At 43.6% G+C, this 18,986-nt stretch overlaps 1 protein-coding gene and 1 long non-coding RNA gene across 2 annotated transcripts in view; one reads left to right on the top strand and one right to left on the bottom strand.

Moving 5' to 3' along the window:
- Positions 1 to 16,256, bottom strand: part of RASA1 (RAS p21 protein activator 1) — a 700,806-nt gene extending 684,550 nt beyond the window's left edge. Inside the window, exon 1 of the mRNA XM_069224876.1 lies at positions 15,771 to 16,256. Within this exon, the coding sequence (XP_069080977.1) occupies positions 15,771 to 16,021 (251 nt within the window). The 5' untranslated portion in view covers positions 16,022 to 16,256. The remainder of the gene's footprint in view (positions 1 to 15,770) is intronic.
- A 9-nt stretch (positions 16,257 to 16,265) lies between these two features.
- Positions 16,266 to 18,986, top strand: part of LOC138285216 (uncharacterized) — a 56,037-nt gene continuing 53,316 nt past the window's right edge. Inside the window, exon 1 of the long non-coding RNA XR_011201542.1 lies at positions 16,266 to 16,466. This is a non-coding gene — a long non-coding RNA (uncharacterized lncRNA). The remainder of the gene's footprint in view (positions 16,467 to 18,986) is intronic.

Here is an 18,986-nt window from a genome sequence, read left to right as displayed (position 1 = left end):
TGTTTGATATTTGCCTTCATAATCTTGGTTTTTCAGCTTGCGATATACGCGGCAGCGTGAACGCTTTATGCTTCTCCGCGGTTGCTGTCAGTTCTTTTCAGTGTTGTGCTTCGGCACCTGGGACCATTGCAGTGTCGGCCTCTGGCCGCTAGAGGCAACAGCATCTGTGCACGTCTCCCTGCTCCCGACCGGCATTGATTTAGACGCATTTGATAAATTGAAGTGCACCTTCTTGTCCCCCGAACACTCTGAACGGCTAGGTGCTACGGAGCCAGGCCCTTTGGATCTTCTACCCCCAGTGGCTCCACCCTCACCCAAACCCACCTTCCCCTCACAACCCCAATCCTCCCTCAGGCTCAGATGGTGAGCAGGAGCAGAACTCCCGCCCTTGGCACCCCTGTCCCAAGAGGGCTGTCAGATAATGTTACCCAGGATATTTCAGATATGCTAGATCCAGACAGTCCGCTACAACCCTGTTCTTCGGAATGGGTTCTCACAGTGAAGGTTGCGACTTATGTCGCAGGGCAGTTTCACAAGCCACTGGACAAAGAAGTCCGTAATTGTCTTCAATCAGAGTGCCTTCGCTAATCCTTGGAGTACAAACCTGCCCTCACTCCTGACATCGACAGGAGCATGGCCACTTTCCTGGGGAATTATATGAGAGATCCCAAGTAGGGGAAACAAGCAGTCTTGGCAGGCTTGCCAAAACAAGCTTTTGGATCTGGCAGGGCCCCTAACCAGAGGCCTGGACATGGCAAAGGACCTCTAAGAGTCAGGAAACCTCATTTCTCCCAAGGGCCGCTCAGGCTGCGCCCAATGGGCCATTAGTCTCCTGGGGAATGTGAATTCTATCATCTCCACGAGCGGCATCATTTGCTCCTTATCAAAAATGACCCTTAGCCGGGGGATCTGGTGACATTGGTAGTGGGCCCAGTGGCCCAAGGGGGTTGTTTGGTGACCCTTTCATCAGGGAATTAGGTAAATTTGTCCAAGCCTTCAACTTCCTCGACAAGGCTCAGGTGTCTATAAACCACATCTTCATACCTCGGGTTTTCACGGGGGCTGGTCGAGGTAGGGGGCACTCGGCCGGCCGTGCTAACTACCAAGCCTCCTCCAAGGAAAAAAAGAAGGACTGGTAACAGTATGCCTCCAGATTTGGCAACTTCTACTCCATGCTGGGTTACCCCAGGCACCGAGGGGAGAGAGGAAGACAACAGTGCGGCCCTGCCCAGGCATCCAATACAAGTGAGTGTCCAAAACCTCCTGTGTCAGGTTCAGGCTGTGCTGTTTCTTCCACAAATGCCAGAGTCTTACTTCAGACTCCTGGGTTATCCAAACTCTGCAGGCATTCCATGGAGTTTTACAGCTCTCTGTATCAGGAAAGGACACAGATTCCCCTGGTGTTCTCCCCAGAGCACACCTCCCTGGTGGATAAGGAAATTCTCAACCTCCTCAGGAAAGAGGCCATAATGAAAGCTTTTTCCCCACCCCAGAGGTTTTACGAGCAATATTTTCCTTGTGGAAAAGAGGGGCAGCAGCCAAAGACTGGTTATCAACTTAAAAGGATTCAACGAATGGTTGGTTCACTGACACTTTAAAATAGAAGGCATACATCTGCTATGAGATCTTCTGCTCTCCAACAACTGAATTGCGCGTCTAGACCTCACAGACACCTACCTCACAGTCTCTATTTTCCCTTCTCAGTGTCACTTTCTCCAGTTCCATTGGAACAGTTGATGCGTCCATGGTGGAGTTCCTGAGAGCGAAGGGGGTCCGCCTCATTATTTACCTGGATGATCTACTACTCATGGATCAATTCCCTCGCCGGCTCTCACTTCATTTGCAAATGGCGAGCTCCCTACTGGAGTCCCTGGGATTTGATAAATCAACAGACGTCGGCCCCCACTCTGGCTCACTCGTTGGTGTTCCTGGGTTTTGTGGTAGACTCAGTGTGGGCCACACTCCAGGAAGATGACCAAAATCAAACACAAGCTATGTCACCTGGTAGCTCGACACTCTACCTCCCTGCGCCAACAAGCAAGGGTGGTTGGCCTCCTGTCATCTTCGATTCAGGCTATCTTCCCAGGGTCCCTACATTACCTTGCTCTCAAACGGTTGAAGGCTTCCCACCTCAGGAGAGGATTGGCCTACTTGCAATTGGATCGCCTTTCAGAGGATGCTTGAGAGAAGCTTCAGTGGTGGCTGACTCACATGGAGGCCTGGAATGCACGAGCGATCTTTGGCCCTCTTCCAGATCTGGTCATAGAGTCCGACGCCAGTGGCTTGGGATGGGTGAGGAATTCTCCACTGGAGGAATTTGGTACACTCAAGAACATTCAATGAATATCAATTGTCTGGAACTCTTAGCAGGTTCTTTCGCAGTCCATTGTTGGACCAAGGAAAAGGCCCAAAGCTGCCTCATCAAAATAGACAAAGTGGCAGCATTCCGCTACATAACCATCTAGGGGGGCTTGATCCAAGTCAAGAACTTAGCAGATCTGGCCACAACATTTGGGAATATTGTCTGCAAAATCATATCTCTGTTTCAGGGGAAGACCCCCCAGGAATTGCCAACTAGAGAACTGACTGGCACTCTCACAACTTCAGAGACGCAAGCCTGTGGCATCTACACCCATTATCTTGCAGCTCCTTTTTGAACAGTGAGGCCCATGCTCCTTGGATCTCTTTGCCTCCCACCTGGACCGTCAGATACTAAAGTTCTTCAGCTGGCATCCAGATACAGAGGCAGCAGCCACAGACGCCTTCCTCTAGAACTAGCAGCCGGAGCAGGGCTATGCTCTCCCCCCTGCTTGCAATGATCATGCGTCTCTCTGCCCAGGTCAGGTGCCAAATGGCGGACATAACTCTGGTGACACCGATGTGGAGATCTCAAGCATGGTTTCAGATCTCCCCTTCCCATGGTATTGGAGACGTCTCTGACACTTATAGCATGGAGGATTATAGGAAGCGCTGTGAAGTCCGGGGACTTTTGGGATAGGCTGTACACGTCCTTTCCAAGGCATGGGAAGGCACCACTACCAAGTGTTACAAGTCAGCGTGGTCTAGATGGCTGGGCTGAGGTAGTAAAAGACACTTGGATTCTGTGGTGGCAGACGTTGTCCACATGCTGAATTTCTATGCCTCCTCCTCTTCGGAGGGCCTAGCATATAGTAAAATCAGTACCTTCAGATCTGCTATTTTGCCAGGCCATGCCCAGTATATGCCACCCAGCAGACGAGCACCCCTTGGTGTGAAAGCTGTTTTGAGGACTCCTCCTTTCCATTTGCCCAGAACCCAGGTATTCTGTCCTATGGGATGTTAACAAGGTCTTCAATTTGTTTTAGTCTTGACTATCTAATAGATTCCTATCATGCAAACAACTCTTGGCTAAATTGAGCTTTCTTCTCTGCCTGATTTCTTGTCGACGTGTATCAGACATCAGAGCCCTGGATCTAACAGGTAGAGTATTTCCCCAGGAAGGGGATTCTTTGCATATTTTTAGATGTAAAAAATGCAACTCTAGACTGGTTAACTACCCTTCTTTTCCAGATTCCCCAAAGCTTTGTGTGATAAGATGCATCAAAGCTTATGAAATCATGACGGAGGATATACATCCCCACAGGGAGCACCAACTGCTCATTGCTTTAGGAAAGCCATTCAGAGCAGTCGCTTCCCCGACGACTGCCCGATGGGTCCATTGGACCATACAGGAAGCAGGCATTGTCACAAAAATGCTTAGGACACATTCCATCAGGGGTGCTATGGACCTTAGAGTGTTCTCACTGGGAGCCAGTCTCGAAGATATTCTAAATGCTGTGGACTGATCTTCAAACTCTACCTTTATAAGATTTTACTTTAAGCCATTCACAGTACTGCCTCACTGGTTGTGAATAAACTTTAATCCAGCATAATCCACGCCTCCGGTCCTGCCATAAAATGAAAAATGTCCTCGCTAATGTAACAGATTGCATGTCTTAATAGTTTCCGGGTCGGGAGAGTTCTCCGAATTACATGGATAATGTCACTGTCTGGTACCAGTGGCTGTTGGGTCCCAGGTTCATACACTTTTTGTTTTTCTACTTTTTAGGGTCTGAAAGAGCAAAGCTAGAGTAACAAGAATAATCAATGTCTGCACTCACAGGAATAAAGTGGAGGCAACGACAGAGGAGTAGGACTATAGAGGGTCCATTGACCTCCTGACTGGTTGTTTGAACTGTGACTTTTTCCCCTGAATGTTATGGGAAATTAAGTCTATTATTGTGTTAAAGTTGGCTGCTGTTAATAAAAACGAAGAAAGTGAAGTGTAATCCTCGCCCCCATACCCTTACAAATTATGGCAGCAATCTCATTATGTGAGAGCTCTGATAATAGCCTCTCTGATTATGCCAGGGCTACTACTATAGTAGGGTTTGAAAACATGCCATTTCCATCCCTACTGTAGCAATTTCCTTCTTTTGACACCTTTCCGCAGATCTACATACTGGGGCTGGAGGAAGCAGTAAGCAATAGTTCCAGGGCTGGAATGCCTTTGATTCTGCAAACCTATTAACTTGTACGATTTAAGGATTTTCACCAGCTCTTCTCTAATCTTTTCCCATAATGAGAAAGTTTGGAAGTGTACTCCTGACAATGGCAGAAGTAGATGTTCTTCCACGGATGGGGAAAAAAGCGGTTGGAGGGAAAGTGAACTTGTAAACGCTCAGTAGATTTTCACAAGAACAAATCTACGCATGCATATTTGCTCGTGCTAAAACACAGTTCACACATATTTTCTAGGAGTACGATTTCAGGGTCTACTTTTGTGAGCTCTTGTGAATTCATGAAAGCCACTAATTCAAAGACATTTACCAAGGGTGCACTTTTGTGACTTTCTTTAAGAATTTGGTCCCTAATTAGGTCTGGCATAGCAAAGACATTGTGTTTTTATTAAGCTTCTATTTCTCTCTCTCTATCGGCTGGCTTTACTGTGAGTGATCACATTCTGCTCTTCCACAAGGAGCATATTGGCACACAATGTAGTTTTGTTCAGAGCTAGGAACTATTATGGCAATCAGTGGCGTAACGAAACTGGACAGGGCCCCCTGCATAGAACTTGGAGAGCTACCCCTCCCCCCCCCAGTCTCACTCAGGGCAGGTGCTGACAGTGTTTGTTACAATGGTGAAGGCCTGGCAACTCCCACAACAATAAAGTGTTACAAAAGCCATATTGAAACAAGACGTGCATTGACAAAACCAAAAGACTCACAAAAAAATGTTGGATCGGTTGGCTTTGCCAGAGCTTGTTTATTTTAATGCTTCCCATAATAGTGTTTAAAATGCTTACACTGACATTCCATTGGGAATATTTTTTGGAAATACTAACATGCATCAACACATTTCACTAAACGATGCTTCAAAGAAATAGCACCTAAAATGTCATAGTAGTGAAAAACTTTATTTTCCTACTTGCATTTTTTTCTGAACATTTTATTTTGAAACCAAAGAATCATCATTCACACTAACAAGCTTCTGCAAATATTTGCATCTAATCAGAGAGCATTCTGGGAGCATTATATTTAGCCTCATATTGTTAAAACTTTTCAAACATGTATGTACACTTGTCTTTTTTACTAGAACCACTATCAGTAGTGCAGTATAACCTTAAAACGTTTATTTACAGCACTCACCCTAATAATGAAGGCTTTTCATTAATGAACCATAAATAAAAGTTTGAACAGCATTAACATAGGGACACACATATTACCTCAACTGCAGACAGTTCCCTTCTCTTTAAACTGGCAGCCAAACGGTTTGTACTGCAGGGGGTTGGGGCACCTTGTCCCAAGGACAAAATAAACATTAAAACATGTTGCCCTTGACCCCAAACAATATGTCTCGGGCGATAGGAATTCCACTTCCTTGATACACACACATTGCATTATATAATTATTTCTCACAAACCCCACAATCACTCATACACACCAATCTCTCACACGGCATAGAATTAAAAAAAAAAACACTCCAAAATGCCCATCATGCCCCAATCAGGAAGCCTGCATAATATACATATTTTCCACAATACTGGGTCATGGCCAGACCATACTGGAGAAAAAGATTGATGCATGCTTCAGAGATTATATTTAATTAATGCAACCTTCACAGGACCAACTCTTGTTAAAAACCTGTACTCGTCTGCAGTATCAAGAGTTTGTTATTGCAAGGATTCACTTCGAAACAATCCAAGTTCTGGATTAACGCTATAGCCAAACACTAACGGCCAGGTTAAATCATGACCCTAATAAAGATATTTTTATATTTTATCTTGACACTAATTTGTGCATTGCAGGCTTGATCGTGTAGAAGTCCACAAAAATACAAGCATTGTTCAAAATGACTTCCAGTGCTATAATCAGACATCGTGCACATTGTTCATTGTGCATGGTCCTGTACATTGTGCACATTCAACAAATATTGGAGTTCATGAATCCTAAAAGATGAGCCATCGGGTTGGAATAAGGAGGCTGAAATCTTGTTACTGCATCATGGACAAAATAAAAAAATTTACTTTTCTGACTTTGGTATCATAGCGTGGATCACTGATAGATTAATTCTTTACAGATGTAATACAGGTTGAGCAAGACCTATTTTATCTCTTTCTATACCACTTGCAAAATATCTTGACAAATGTTTAAAAACATTTTGAAATATATTCTTACGCTCATTAAGGATTTTAGAAATATGCTAAACTACAAGATGTATGTTAAATATTCTGAAGAATAGGTACTGTCCATGTGGGATGTGGTTAAATCGGTTAGCCTGTATGAAAACAATCCATATAAAAAGAGGAAAAACCGGGAGTAAAAGAAATAATTCTTCATTGCCAGTGTTTTGAAGAGAAATTGATTTTTCTATTGAAAAGTCTCCTATTGATTATATCACTTTTATTTTAGGTTTGAAGGTAACTTCTATTTACAACATACTCACGTTTTTATAGGCAAATACATGGCCCAAACACGGCCAATATCGTTATTCTTCAAACTGATGAAAAACCTATTTTATCAAATGAATAACTTAGTTAACATTTTATGCAGCAATTCCCAACCTGTGGTCTGTGGCCATCTAGGGGTCTGTGACACAATCCCAGGGGGCCCGCAGGCCTGGTCCAGCAGGAAGGCATTTCTCCAGCTGAGGCCCCACGACAGAAGCATGTGCATGTTTTTATAACTTTTACTATCTTTGTGCAGCAGTTTTAAAAGCACTGTAAAGTTTCTTGTACATCCATCAGCTTTCAGGCAAAAATAAACACACCAAGATAACTCTGGTGATTAATGTACCTGCTGGAGAGGGATGGGAGTTTTGTGTAGAGGCAGTTTTGACTTATTTAAGTTAGTGCAGATGGTTAATATGCCTGCTGCAAAGAGCGTGTTTTATACAAAGAACAGTGATTTATGTGCATAGCACAGTGGGTTACTGCTTTTGTTAGAGATTCTTTTGTTACTGTGCAGTTCATAACTTACAATCGTAATCTGAGCTATGAGCTGCCAAAGAGCTGCATACAAACTGCATGGCATAAATTAGAAAGTTATGTTTTTTCACCCCCGTCTTTCATTTTTCTTATGCTGCCAAAAAAACGTTTGCTTGAGCAGAAATATATTCTTATTATTAAAAGTCAACACTAACCACGATGTTATGTTCTGAATCCTGAGACCAAGCACTCTTAAAAAAATGCCTAACAGTATGTATAACATGTGAATCCTCCACCTTGTAGTCTCATGTAAAGTGCTCCGACACCCTACAATGGTATGAGAGGTGCTATAAAGAAAATGAATTACATGTGATAGGCTGTGGAGAGATGAGAGGCCCTTATAGTTTTACGTCCTTACCCCACCACATATTTATGTGATAAGGCTTTCTCAGATCTTCTGTAACAAACATATAAAAACAGAAATCGCTTGGGAAATGTAGAAGCTGACCTGAGAATTCAGCTTCTCTAAATAAAACTAAACATTGAAAAGTTAGTCGCTGAGATACAGTGTCAACCTTGACATTAACATTTTTTGATTTTTGCATATTTTTTCAAAATACAATTATTATATCTTTAGTAATTTGAGTATATGTTTGGTGTGCACTCGTTTGTGTATTTTTTGCGAATTACAGTTTCATCTTTGAAATTTTAATTGTACAGGTTGCTTGCGGGTCCCCGGCTTCCAGCAGTGATTCAGCGGGGATCCTCAGGAGTCAGGAGTCAAAAGGTTGGGAACCATTGCATTGGTGGCGATGACCTGGAACTTACCACAGAAATAGATACTAAACCTACAACCATGTACAGCATATTTCATGTGACTAGTTTTCACTCTAAAACTCTAACGGACCACCATACAGCCACCTACCAAGATTAAAAAGAAGAGTATTGAATAGGAAACTGCACAAGGTAAGAGAAGAAATGTGTCAAAAAATTGGGTAACCCCCGAAGAGAAAAAAAATTAAAATATGAAATATGAAACAGGAAGTGCTACAAAGTGCAATAAAAAAAGATGACAAGATACAGAGTAAATTTATTTTACCATTTTCGAGAAGGTGTTTCATTACTGTTATTAGGCATAAACACTGAATATTCTACAAAATGATGGTTATCTCAGCTAGCTAATTTAAAAAGAATGTTTGTATAGACACAGAAGAAAAATCTTCAACAGCCATTAGCATGGATGGAGTATTTAAAATGTTTAATCACAGGTTATTTAACATTGAATGAAACTATTCCTTGCTTACTATGTGCACAAAACAATCAAGTCATAAATAGTATATATAGTATATGTATATATATATATATATATATATATATATATATATATATATATATATATATTCACACACACACACACACACACACACACACACAACATCCCATCTCATATATACACACACAGACATAACATCCTATCTCGGGGAAATAAGATTCACTCAGGCCATTGTGCCGCTTGCTTAACATCAAATGTAACATAGCTCTTAAATGTCAGCATAGCAAGGAGTACAATGGTCATAAATTGTTTCAATATGGAACATAATGTGAACCAAATAAAATTGTAACGCTGTACTGTAGTGTGTAAATCGAGGAGGTGAAATACAGAAAAAAAATACATGGAATTATCGTGGATTGAATTCCAACTGTAACAAATACCAAAAATAATGAATAAATCAGTTGCTTGTGGGCGGGTTGTTGTAAAAGAACAGTTAACATTTTTGTTACACAAAAACGATCCAGATGGAGGACTATAAACCATGAGGGTGACAGAACTGGAAGACAGATTAGAAATGATGATAAACAAAAATGAATAAATATCGACGGTGCCAGTAGACTAGTAGTACAGTCGGTTAAACAAACTATCACAAAGTTATAAAAGACATACCAATTAATTTAATTATAATAAAGACGTTCATAGATGCCGGTGTCACAGACCAAGCAGAAACAGTAACACTGTAAACTTACGAACTTCAAAATAAATAAATAAAAGGCTTCGATTGACTGGCTTGAGTGCTACTTAGTGTCATGAACTATACTAGCAGAAGTATTTTGATATATGATCTTTATTGTGTGTAATTTATTACTATCAACTGGATACTGTAGATGATTTTATGGTTGAATTTAAAAACAAAACAAAAAAAAAATCGAGGTGAACACAAACTTTGCGTCTGAATTGCTTTTTTTTTTTATTTTGCAATTAAGCATGACAAAGATACTGACTTAGGTGTTGACAGATATGTGAATTAAGTACAGCAGTAAATAAATTAGATCTGCAATACTACCATTAAATTTGGAAGCGACTAAAAAAGTAGGTCGTTTCCTTCAGGTCATATGTTCGAGTTTGTCTTCTAGTGTCTGTTATACATAATATTCTTCTGAAGATGGGACGCTGGTCCCTCAAAGTGTAGAGATTGACTACACTTTTGTTTACTCAAATACAGACACACTGGTACTTGTTAAGAGGATAATGAATGCCGAACAAAGTATAATGCAATTGTGAATATTGTGAAGAATTCATACATTATTTTATAACATGCTGGGCTCTGAATTGGTGTGTGCCATTGTAATTGCTAGACCATCTACTGATATGTCATGTAGGCTAATTTCCTCTACCGACTTTGAGGATATAAGAAACACTGACAAGCAATTAAGCTGTTCTAGAAGTGTAGGGAAACATTTATAGTAATAGCATTCCGGACAGCTCATTCATGTCCTAAGTGGCATCACAGGACATACATTGGATTGCATGCAACCCAGGTCAGTATTTGAACAGGCTGGGAAATATTGTATAGTTGGGAAGTGAGGCACTCACCAAAATTGGCACCATTACTGACTACTCTGGAATGGAAGTCCTGGTTTGGCAGGTACAGAGTGGTTGACTGAATGCAGATTTACTGTCGGAGGCATGAAACAATGTATTTTTATAAGCAGATATTTTGTTGTACCTTGATGATCCTTGACTAACGAAGTCTATGTGCATATTTGTTACATTTAGCTGAATATCACGCCTTTAAAGAAATTAGAACAAATGTTTTATGTTCCCACTGAGGCACGGATTTGAACAGGCACGCCTAATACTGTCGTTTAAAAACGTAAGTGTCCAAGTAACTGGCACAATGGGAACACCACATAAAGTAACCACAAAAGGTAGATCTGTGCTTGATGTCAATTACTTGGTGTGTCCTACTCACTGACATGAGGCAGGTCGCTGTAACAAAGATGACTGTTCTACCATGCCTTTTACATTAGTTGGTCAATATACTTGTGAAATTGCAAAGACAATTCTTCAAGGAGTTTTCTACTAAACTCTGGGTCAGATATAAGCAGGAGACAGAAGAGTTGCTATGTCCAAATTGATGCTCCCAATCACCAAAGGAAGCCGTTCGCCAAGGATTTTAAGTGCTATTATTTGGCAGTGAAGCAATAATAGGTGGCAAGATGGTTAGCCAAACTTAAAACTGCTGAGACACTAATCACTGAAAGGGCACCGGGACAGAACCCGGTGACGAAAGTCATCTTGGGGACAATACCTAGGCAAAAGACTCTTCCAAAGTTAGGTGATAAAGCACCCTATTGCTGTACGCTTGTCTTCCACCTGTCCATGATCAGTATTGGATTTTGTAATGCCATTCATAGTTCCAAAACCCCTGTGTGTGTATTGTACCTGGTGTGTGGGTGTCTGACATGCCTGTCTGACTGTAACTGACATGTCTGAGATGCTTGAGATGCTTGCACTTCAGGCTGTGCTGTACCCACTGTGAGGAAGAAGCTTGCATTGCAATGGCCCGTGTTGGAAAAGCTCTGTGTGTTATAGTGAAGCTTTCTAACAAGATGAAAATCCTTCTATGTTGTGATGCTGTACAGTAAATTCAAACAGCAACTTTTCTGATTCTTTGCAAGCTGATCCAAGCCAAAACACCTAATTTGGACTACCGTGCTTTTTGATGAAAACACCCCAGTGTAGAAAGCTAACCTTCTTTGTAGAGGGTACCACACCTTATACCAAGTCCAGGTTTTCCTTATTAGTGAAATGCATTCAGTGTCTAGACGGCAGGCTGTCTAGAAGTAGCTGTAGGCAGAGCAGCCAAGGCTGAACTAGGAAACATACAAAGCTCTTGTAATACCACTGTATTCAAACAGTACTTAAACACAAGAAAGACAATACTCAGTGTTACCAAAAATAAAGGTACTTTATTTTAGTGACACAAGGCCAAAAATACTTTGGAGACTATACTCCCTTAGGAGGTAAGTAAATTACACAATATATACACTAGTAACCAATAACAGGTAAGGAAACAGTCAGAAAATTGTGCAACTAGTGAAAATCACCATAGGTTGCAATGGGCCTGGGGGGAACCCAAACCATATACTAAAATAGTGGAATGTGAAATTTGGTATCGCACCTAGGCAAGTATAGTGTGTAGAGGGGCGCTGGGAGTGTAAAAAAACACCAAAAGGTAAGTAAAATACCCCACCTCAGATCCCAGGAAAGCAAAAGTAAAAACACAGCAAGTTTCCTAAAACACACTATAAGTTGTGGTAGAAGACAGTGCAAGAACCAGAAGAGACCGCAAGACACCAATGATGGATTCCTGGACCTGAAGACATGTGGAAGAAGGGGACCAAGTCCAAGAAGCACTGAAGAGTCCAGGGAGAACGGGAGCCCCTGCTAACCCGGGTGAAGGTGCACAAGGAGAACCACTGGTGAGAAGACAAAGTCAGTACTGCACCAAAGAAGATAGATGCGGGTTCCTGGTATGTGCAGAAGATGTCCCATGCCGGATGGATGAATGCAGTCTGGTTTGCGCCGCTGAATTCCAACAAGCCTTGGTAAATGCAAAACTCGTTTTTCGTGAAAAATGGCGCTGCCCGGGCCCAGGAAGGACCAGGTCGATTCTACCCAGGAAGGGGAGACAGAGGGGGCTCTCAGCAACTCAGAGAGCCATCAGAAGACCAGGCAGCGTGCACAGTAGTCCCACAGCACAGGGACAAAGGAGTAGCAAATGGCGGTCATCGCAGCACTACACAGAGGGATCCCACCCCGCCGAACAACTCAAGGAGCTGAACATCGCTGGGGACCTGGGCTAGGATGTGCACAAAGGAATTCTTGGAAAAGTGCACAGAAGCCCTAGGAGCTGCAAAAAACACTGTGGACAGGGGTACTGTCTGGCACGGATAGGAAAGCTCTTACCTCCACCAAATTTAGATAGCTGGACCTTTGGACAGTCAAGGTCACTTTAGTCCACCACCTGTGTTCTAGTATCCACGCTCATCGTCGGGAGAGGGAACCCAGAGTACCGGTTGTCGCTGCAGAGAGGTGGCTGCTGAATCAGGGAAAGGACTGTCACTCCACAGGAGATTCCTTCGGTTCTTCTGGTGCAGGATGAAGACAGGCAGTCCTCAGAGTAGGCACAACCTGGAAACTGTTGCAGTTGCTGGCAGGAGCTGAAGTTACAAGGTCGCGGAAATCGTCTTTGCTTCTGTGTTGCAGTTTTGTAGAGTTACTGGAGCAGTCAGCGGTTGATCCGTCAGTAGAAGATCAAGTAAAGGATGCAGAAGATTCCTGCTGGAGTCTTGCAATCCAAATCTGAAGAAACACCCAGAGGAGAGACCCTAAATGGCACTCAGAGGGGGATTGGCTACCTAACCAGATATGGACCCATCAGAACGGGTCTCTGACATCACCTGCTGGCACTGGCCACTCAGATGCTCCCGGAGTTCCCTGAAAACAAGATGGCAGAACGCACAGACACTCTGGAGTAGCTCTGGGTACCACCCCTGGGGTGGTGATGGACAGGGGAGTGGTCACTCCCCTTTCCTTTGTCCAGTTTCGTGCCAGAGCAGGGGAGAAGGGGTCCCTGAACCGCTGTAGACTTGATTATGCAAGGAGGGCACCATCTGTGCCCTTCAAAGCATTTCCAGAGGCTCTGGGAGGATACCCCTTCCCATGCCTGTAACACCTATTTCCAAAGGGAGAGGATGTAACACCCCTCTCCTAAAGGAAATGCATTGTTCAGCCTTCCTGGGATTGAGCTGCTCAAGCCCCAGGAGGGTAGAAGCCCTTCTGTGAGGTGGCAGAAGCTGGGGCTCCACTGAAAGCATCAGAAGGCTGGTATGACAGTACTGGGGGGGCCACGGTGAAGCCCCCAGGGTGCATGGGATTGTCAACCAATACTGGAATCATTATTAGGGTACAATTCCCAGTTGTTAGGCACCTCACATGGCCATATTCGGAGTTACCACTGTGAAGCTATATATAGGTGTTGACCTATATATAGTGCACACTTATAATGGCGTCCACGCACTCAAGAAGTCTGAGAAAATGGGCCTGGCTAATGTGGGGGCGCCTCTGCTAGTGCAGGGGTGCCCTCACACACAGGTACTAAGCACCTAGCCTTCAGGGTCTGAAGGTTAGACATATAGTTGACTTATAAGTGACCTGGTGCAGTGCAAATGGCTGTGAAATAGTGCTTACACTATTTCACTCAGGCTGCAATGGCAGTCCTGAAGAAGTGTTTGTATGAGGTCCTTATGTGTGGCAAAATAAATGCTGCAGCCCATAAGGATCTCCTGTAACCCCAATGCCCTGAGTACCTAGGTACCATATACTAGGGACTTACAAGAGGCCCAGTATGCCAATTTGGAGTGGAATACTGGGTTACCAGTACGTAAGTACAAATTTGGAACCAGAGAGAGCATAAGCGCTGGAGATCGGATTAATAGGACTCCAGTGACACAGTCAAGCATACTGACAAAAACAGTGAAACATACTGATTTGTAGGCCACAAACTATAAGCACTGGGGTCCTGACTACCAGGATCCCAATGACACAGTCGAAATACACTGACAAACAGTCCAAAAATGGGGGTAACCATGCTAGTAAGAGGATACTTTCTCACACTCAGTACCATCAAAATGTGGGAGGTTGCAAAGTGATCAAGAACGCAAAGTGATCAAAAGCTCCTGGTGAGAACAGATCTCTCCATCACTTAAGGGATCACCCTGGCTGTGTGTAAATAGAGGCAGGTATGCAATTCAGTTTAGCATGCATAGCTCACTAGTTATACAACGATGCACCCCTTTCTTTCCAAAAACAAAAACAAAAAAACGCAATTAAATATCTCGTCAAGATCTGCTTTTCACAATCTAAAAACTAAAATAATTTAGAGTGGTGTAAAAATATGGCAAACTATAAAAACCAAAGCACATTCTATAAACAAACAAAAACAATGAGCTTGTTGCTTATAATTTGTCGAACACATGGACAGTCGGAAAATGAAATGGACAGCCAGAATAGGGACATTTTTAGATGCCCACAGGATCACAGATCACTATACTTTTTAGGAAAAAGGTGACGCGTTGCGTATTACCAATAAGGTATTGGTGGGAGGTAACAAGAAAAGGTTTGTCGGTATACATAAAACTCAAATAAAAATGGTAACGGGGGGAAATAGTTTATAGAACTCGTGACCCCTTAGTGAAGGTGTGCGGTACGCTGTCGCTTTCAATTCTCAGCAAAAGTTCTCGGCTTTGGAGCAACAATATTGCCTGTAATTCCTGCAAACTTTTACGGTAGAAAAAGAAAAGCGTTGTTCCATTCTGAGAACAACGAACTTCGCGAATTTGATTACTCTAAATCTAAACGATCTTGACTCGAGTATTATCGCCCTGAAAATTAGTTTCACATAAATGAGACCACCCAATGTTTTCCTACACACTGTGCAACTTAGTAAGCATCTTCACTAAATGTACATAAGAACGATCGTTCCATAACTGCGCGGCATAGAAGACGTTCGGACTTGGACACCTGCTGTCTGTTCACCAGTACTCTGCATACTGCTTCTCTGTCCCAGAGTGCACCGTCAATCACTGCTCTCCACCCCACAGCCCGCGATGAGCTCTGACAGTGACAGCTCGCTGGAGAGGCTGCATATACACCACAGATCACCGCATACATTAAACCTTGCACGGTGGTATATTAGCGGGTACTCCTTTATCGATAGTATTGGGACTAGACGAGATCTCTGCCCTAAGTTCAGACAGGATCGGGCCGACCCTGGGACACAAAGGGCTTTACACCCTTTTCTCGCCAACACTTCTAGAAAGCTAGCTAATTCCAGAAGAAGCTGTTTACGTTGTCCACAGAAAGCCCATGTGCTCCGGCAGCTCCGCGGTGCTGAAACAGACATGCATGTTCCCGTCCAAAGGCCGGGATGTAGGAGGAACAAATGCACCGGGAGATCGGACATATCCACGGGTCGGTACTTACTGGTTGGGCGCCGGAGCGGTCAGCGGAATCTCCACCTCTTCCTCCTCGTACTCCGGCCCGTCTAGGGAGTCAGGCTCTTCTGCAGCTCCTGACGCTCCGGGTGGAGGAGGCAGCGGTGGGAAGGCGGGCCCGGCTTCAGGGGAAGGACCGACAGGATCATCTCCCGCTGGGGAAGAGGGTGGCGAGAGTGGCTGCAACGCCGGCAGCTTACCCCAGCCCGGGGGTGCATCCCCGCCGCCCTCCACCGACATCGCAGGCAGCGGCGTTTGCAGGCCTCCAGCGGTAGGAAACTGGCACCGCAGCGCACAAACGGGGCGGGGGGCACTGCTAAGAGCGGAGCCTTCCAAACGGAAGAGGAAAAGGGGGCGAGACCCACGGCGAGCACTGCCCTGCGCGCGACACGGCCCAGGAGGTGGCGCGCGCCAGGCCACACTGTGGCTGCCTGGAACCAGCGCGCGCACTTCCAGTCTGTCGCGAGCACGCCTCCTTCTGGCTAATACTATACTAGTTGTGTTCTGCGTGCACTGTCCCAGCCGCGGTCGCAGCGGGGCCGCCTGGATTTGCGGCGGGGGGCGGTTCATCGGTGCCATCTGGCTTGGGAGCCCTACCCCGTTGAAATACAGAGCCCTTCCCATTCCTTTCATGTCCGGACTTGAAGAGCGGGAGTGCTATGGCCGTGTTTTCGGCAGGGTATTGGTAGGTGTCCTGAATTCTGACCCTGTTGACGTCCAGCGTAGGATGGAACCTTATTATCGTGACAAAAGCGGAACTTCTGGGTTCTCGCTCAGGCGCCTTCCCTCGATTCCAGAAATCCAGCCGTGACACGCCCGACAATAGCCCAATATTTAGCGTCATTTGCAAGCTCCTCTCATGACCTCGGGATACCCCTAATGCACCCATTAAGGGTCTTTACAGACGGCAGGGAAACCAATATTAATATTTCAAAGCCATTTAAAGTTGGTATTTTACAGATTTACGACTAGATGGATTGGACCTTTTTTCAACGTGGTTGGCTGATGTTGACGTATGGTACTCATCCGTATGGTTAATTGTTCATTTGTGTGTATGTTTACCTTGTAAATACATTTGTTCCAGTAACTACGTTTGCTGCACTTTGAGTCTTAAGTCTATGTTAAAGTGTTTTCTCATGCGCATTTTTAGTTGACTTTATGCAAATTAATAATTTTAATGTTACCTATAGTTGTAACTGAAGAATTAATGATGTTGCACTTGAAATAATTGTATTAAATGTTCAAGTGTCTGATTAGTAATGTAGAACAGTTATACCACATTTTCGCATGGGACACCATTTATTTAAAATGTATGCAGTTTCTGGTGTTCTGATTGTCTTGCACCTGCTTGTCTCCCCCCCCCAAATCAGTAAACCACTGCAAGTCATCTCTTACATTCCATGTAGCACAGAATGCTAGGATGTAAAAAGGATGATTGTTTTAGAAAGTATGTATTGTGAATTAAGCTCTCCATCATGTACCAAATGTATCAGTTTGAAGTATTGCTGCTGGAAGTTGTGATGCAGGTGTGCAAAGAGCATAATTCTATGAGTTACTGTTTGAGACAATGTTTCATATTATTTTGTACATATCCAGAGTGCAGTTGCTGAGGAAGCAAGAATGGGTTAGTGCTGGGGGACACAGCTTGGACGGTGCAGTGATTGCGGCTTGACTCTGCTGCTCCCACTGCCAAGGTCTGCTGTGGTCGTACGACACCGCATGTGACGCAAACAACAGATCCGGTTTTGGGAAAACCAAGGGCATCCAGGAATTTCATTTACAACCAAAGTTAATAGCGTTCAACTGAAAAAAAACAGAGCAGAGAAATAGTGCCCGTGATCTGAGCCCTTATCTTTAGACAGACTGGCGTGTACCCCAAACCGTCTTTACTGTAGCACAACCATGACTGAAAAATATATTAAAAAAAGCCACAATTGCTCCAAAATGTAACCCACGTTGCCTGTCTCGGCAGTCACGCGGAAAACAGACATAACTAACACCATGGGAATGATCCTTAAAAAAACTAGCTGAAGTACATGATCTGGCTAAATCCACTAAGGCCAACACAGTTATGATGCAACAGGAAGTTTGTGCAATTAGAGCAGACATCAATACTATTAACACCAAAGTGACCTATGTAGAAGCGTGAATCAGCACATTGGATAATACAACTGCTGTCTCAAGCTAATACATGCAGAAACTTCAAGTCTCAACTAAGACCTTACAAAGAGACATGGCTGAACTGGAAGATAGAAATCGCAGGGGGAACATACATATTTTTGGAGTGCCTAAAGGATCAAAAGACTCATCAGACTCTTGCATTACCTTTTTGGAGAGATGGATCCGAAAATGACAGGCATACCCTTTAAAAAAGACTTTGAACTAGAAAGGGCACACCTTGTCCGCTTGTTCAAACCCCTCAACAGTTACATCACGCACCAGATTGCCTGCCGTTCTTTAAAATACCAGCACACAGAGTTAATTCAAAATCAGATGTGCAGAAACAATCACATTCTGTGGAATGGACACAAAATATTCATCTTGCAAGACTACCCCAAGCCAACAGTGGAGGTCAGAAAAAGTTTTTTAGCTCTTAGACCTAAACTTAAGAAATCAACTCTTCAGTTCTCCTTCACGTGCAAAATTTAAAGGCTATGCCAATGAGAAATACCACATCTTCACCAAACAAGGAGATCTGCAAACATTCATAGATGAAAGGTATAGTTTTTTAATGCATACCTATCAAATGTCTTCCAATAAGTTGAGGTTATGAGACGTTTCCACTGTCACTTTAACTTGCGTCTATAAGATATGCTACAATCCTTCTTAGCTGGTGCCTGCGCTTCTCTTGCTGTCACAACAGATACATTTCTATGTGACTTACACAATTTATGTCTTGTGCAGGTGTTATTACTGCACTACAGGATCATTGCTGCTAGTTGTTTACTGTTTGCTGTATGGTACTTGTGTTACATGGTATTTGATACAGAATGACAACTGTTTTTCTACACAAATGTTTCATTGTTATTGGGTTGAGATATTCCTGGTCCTGCTACAACTGTATATTTACCTAACAGCGCCCAGGTCTTCCCCTATACTCCTCTGCCTCATCATGACATTCTCACATGATCCCATAGTCACCTCATGTCCACCTGTTAATTGCCCTCAGTGGCATGTTCTACGTTGGCCAACAAACAGACACCTG

The sequence above is a fragment of the Pleurodeles waltl genome, chromosome 1_1 (assembly GCF_031143425.1).
Source record: "Pleurodeles waltl isolate 20211129_DDA chromosome 1_1, aPleWal1.hap1.20221129, whole genome shotgun sequence".
NCBI classification, from domain to species: domain Eukaryota; kingdom Metazoa; phylum Chordata; class Amphibia; order Caudata; family Salamandridae; genus Pleurodeles; species Pleurodeles waltl.
Note: the sequence above shows the minus strand (reverse complement) of the source record. Positions and strands in the feature narration are given on the sequence as shown.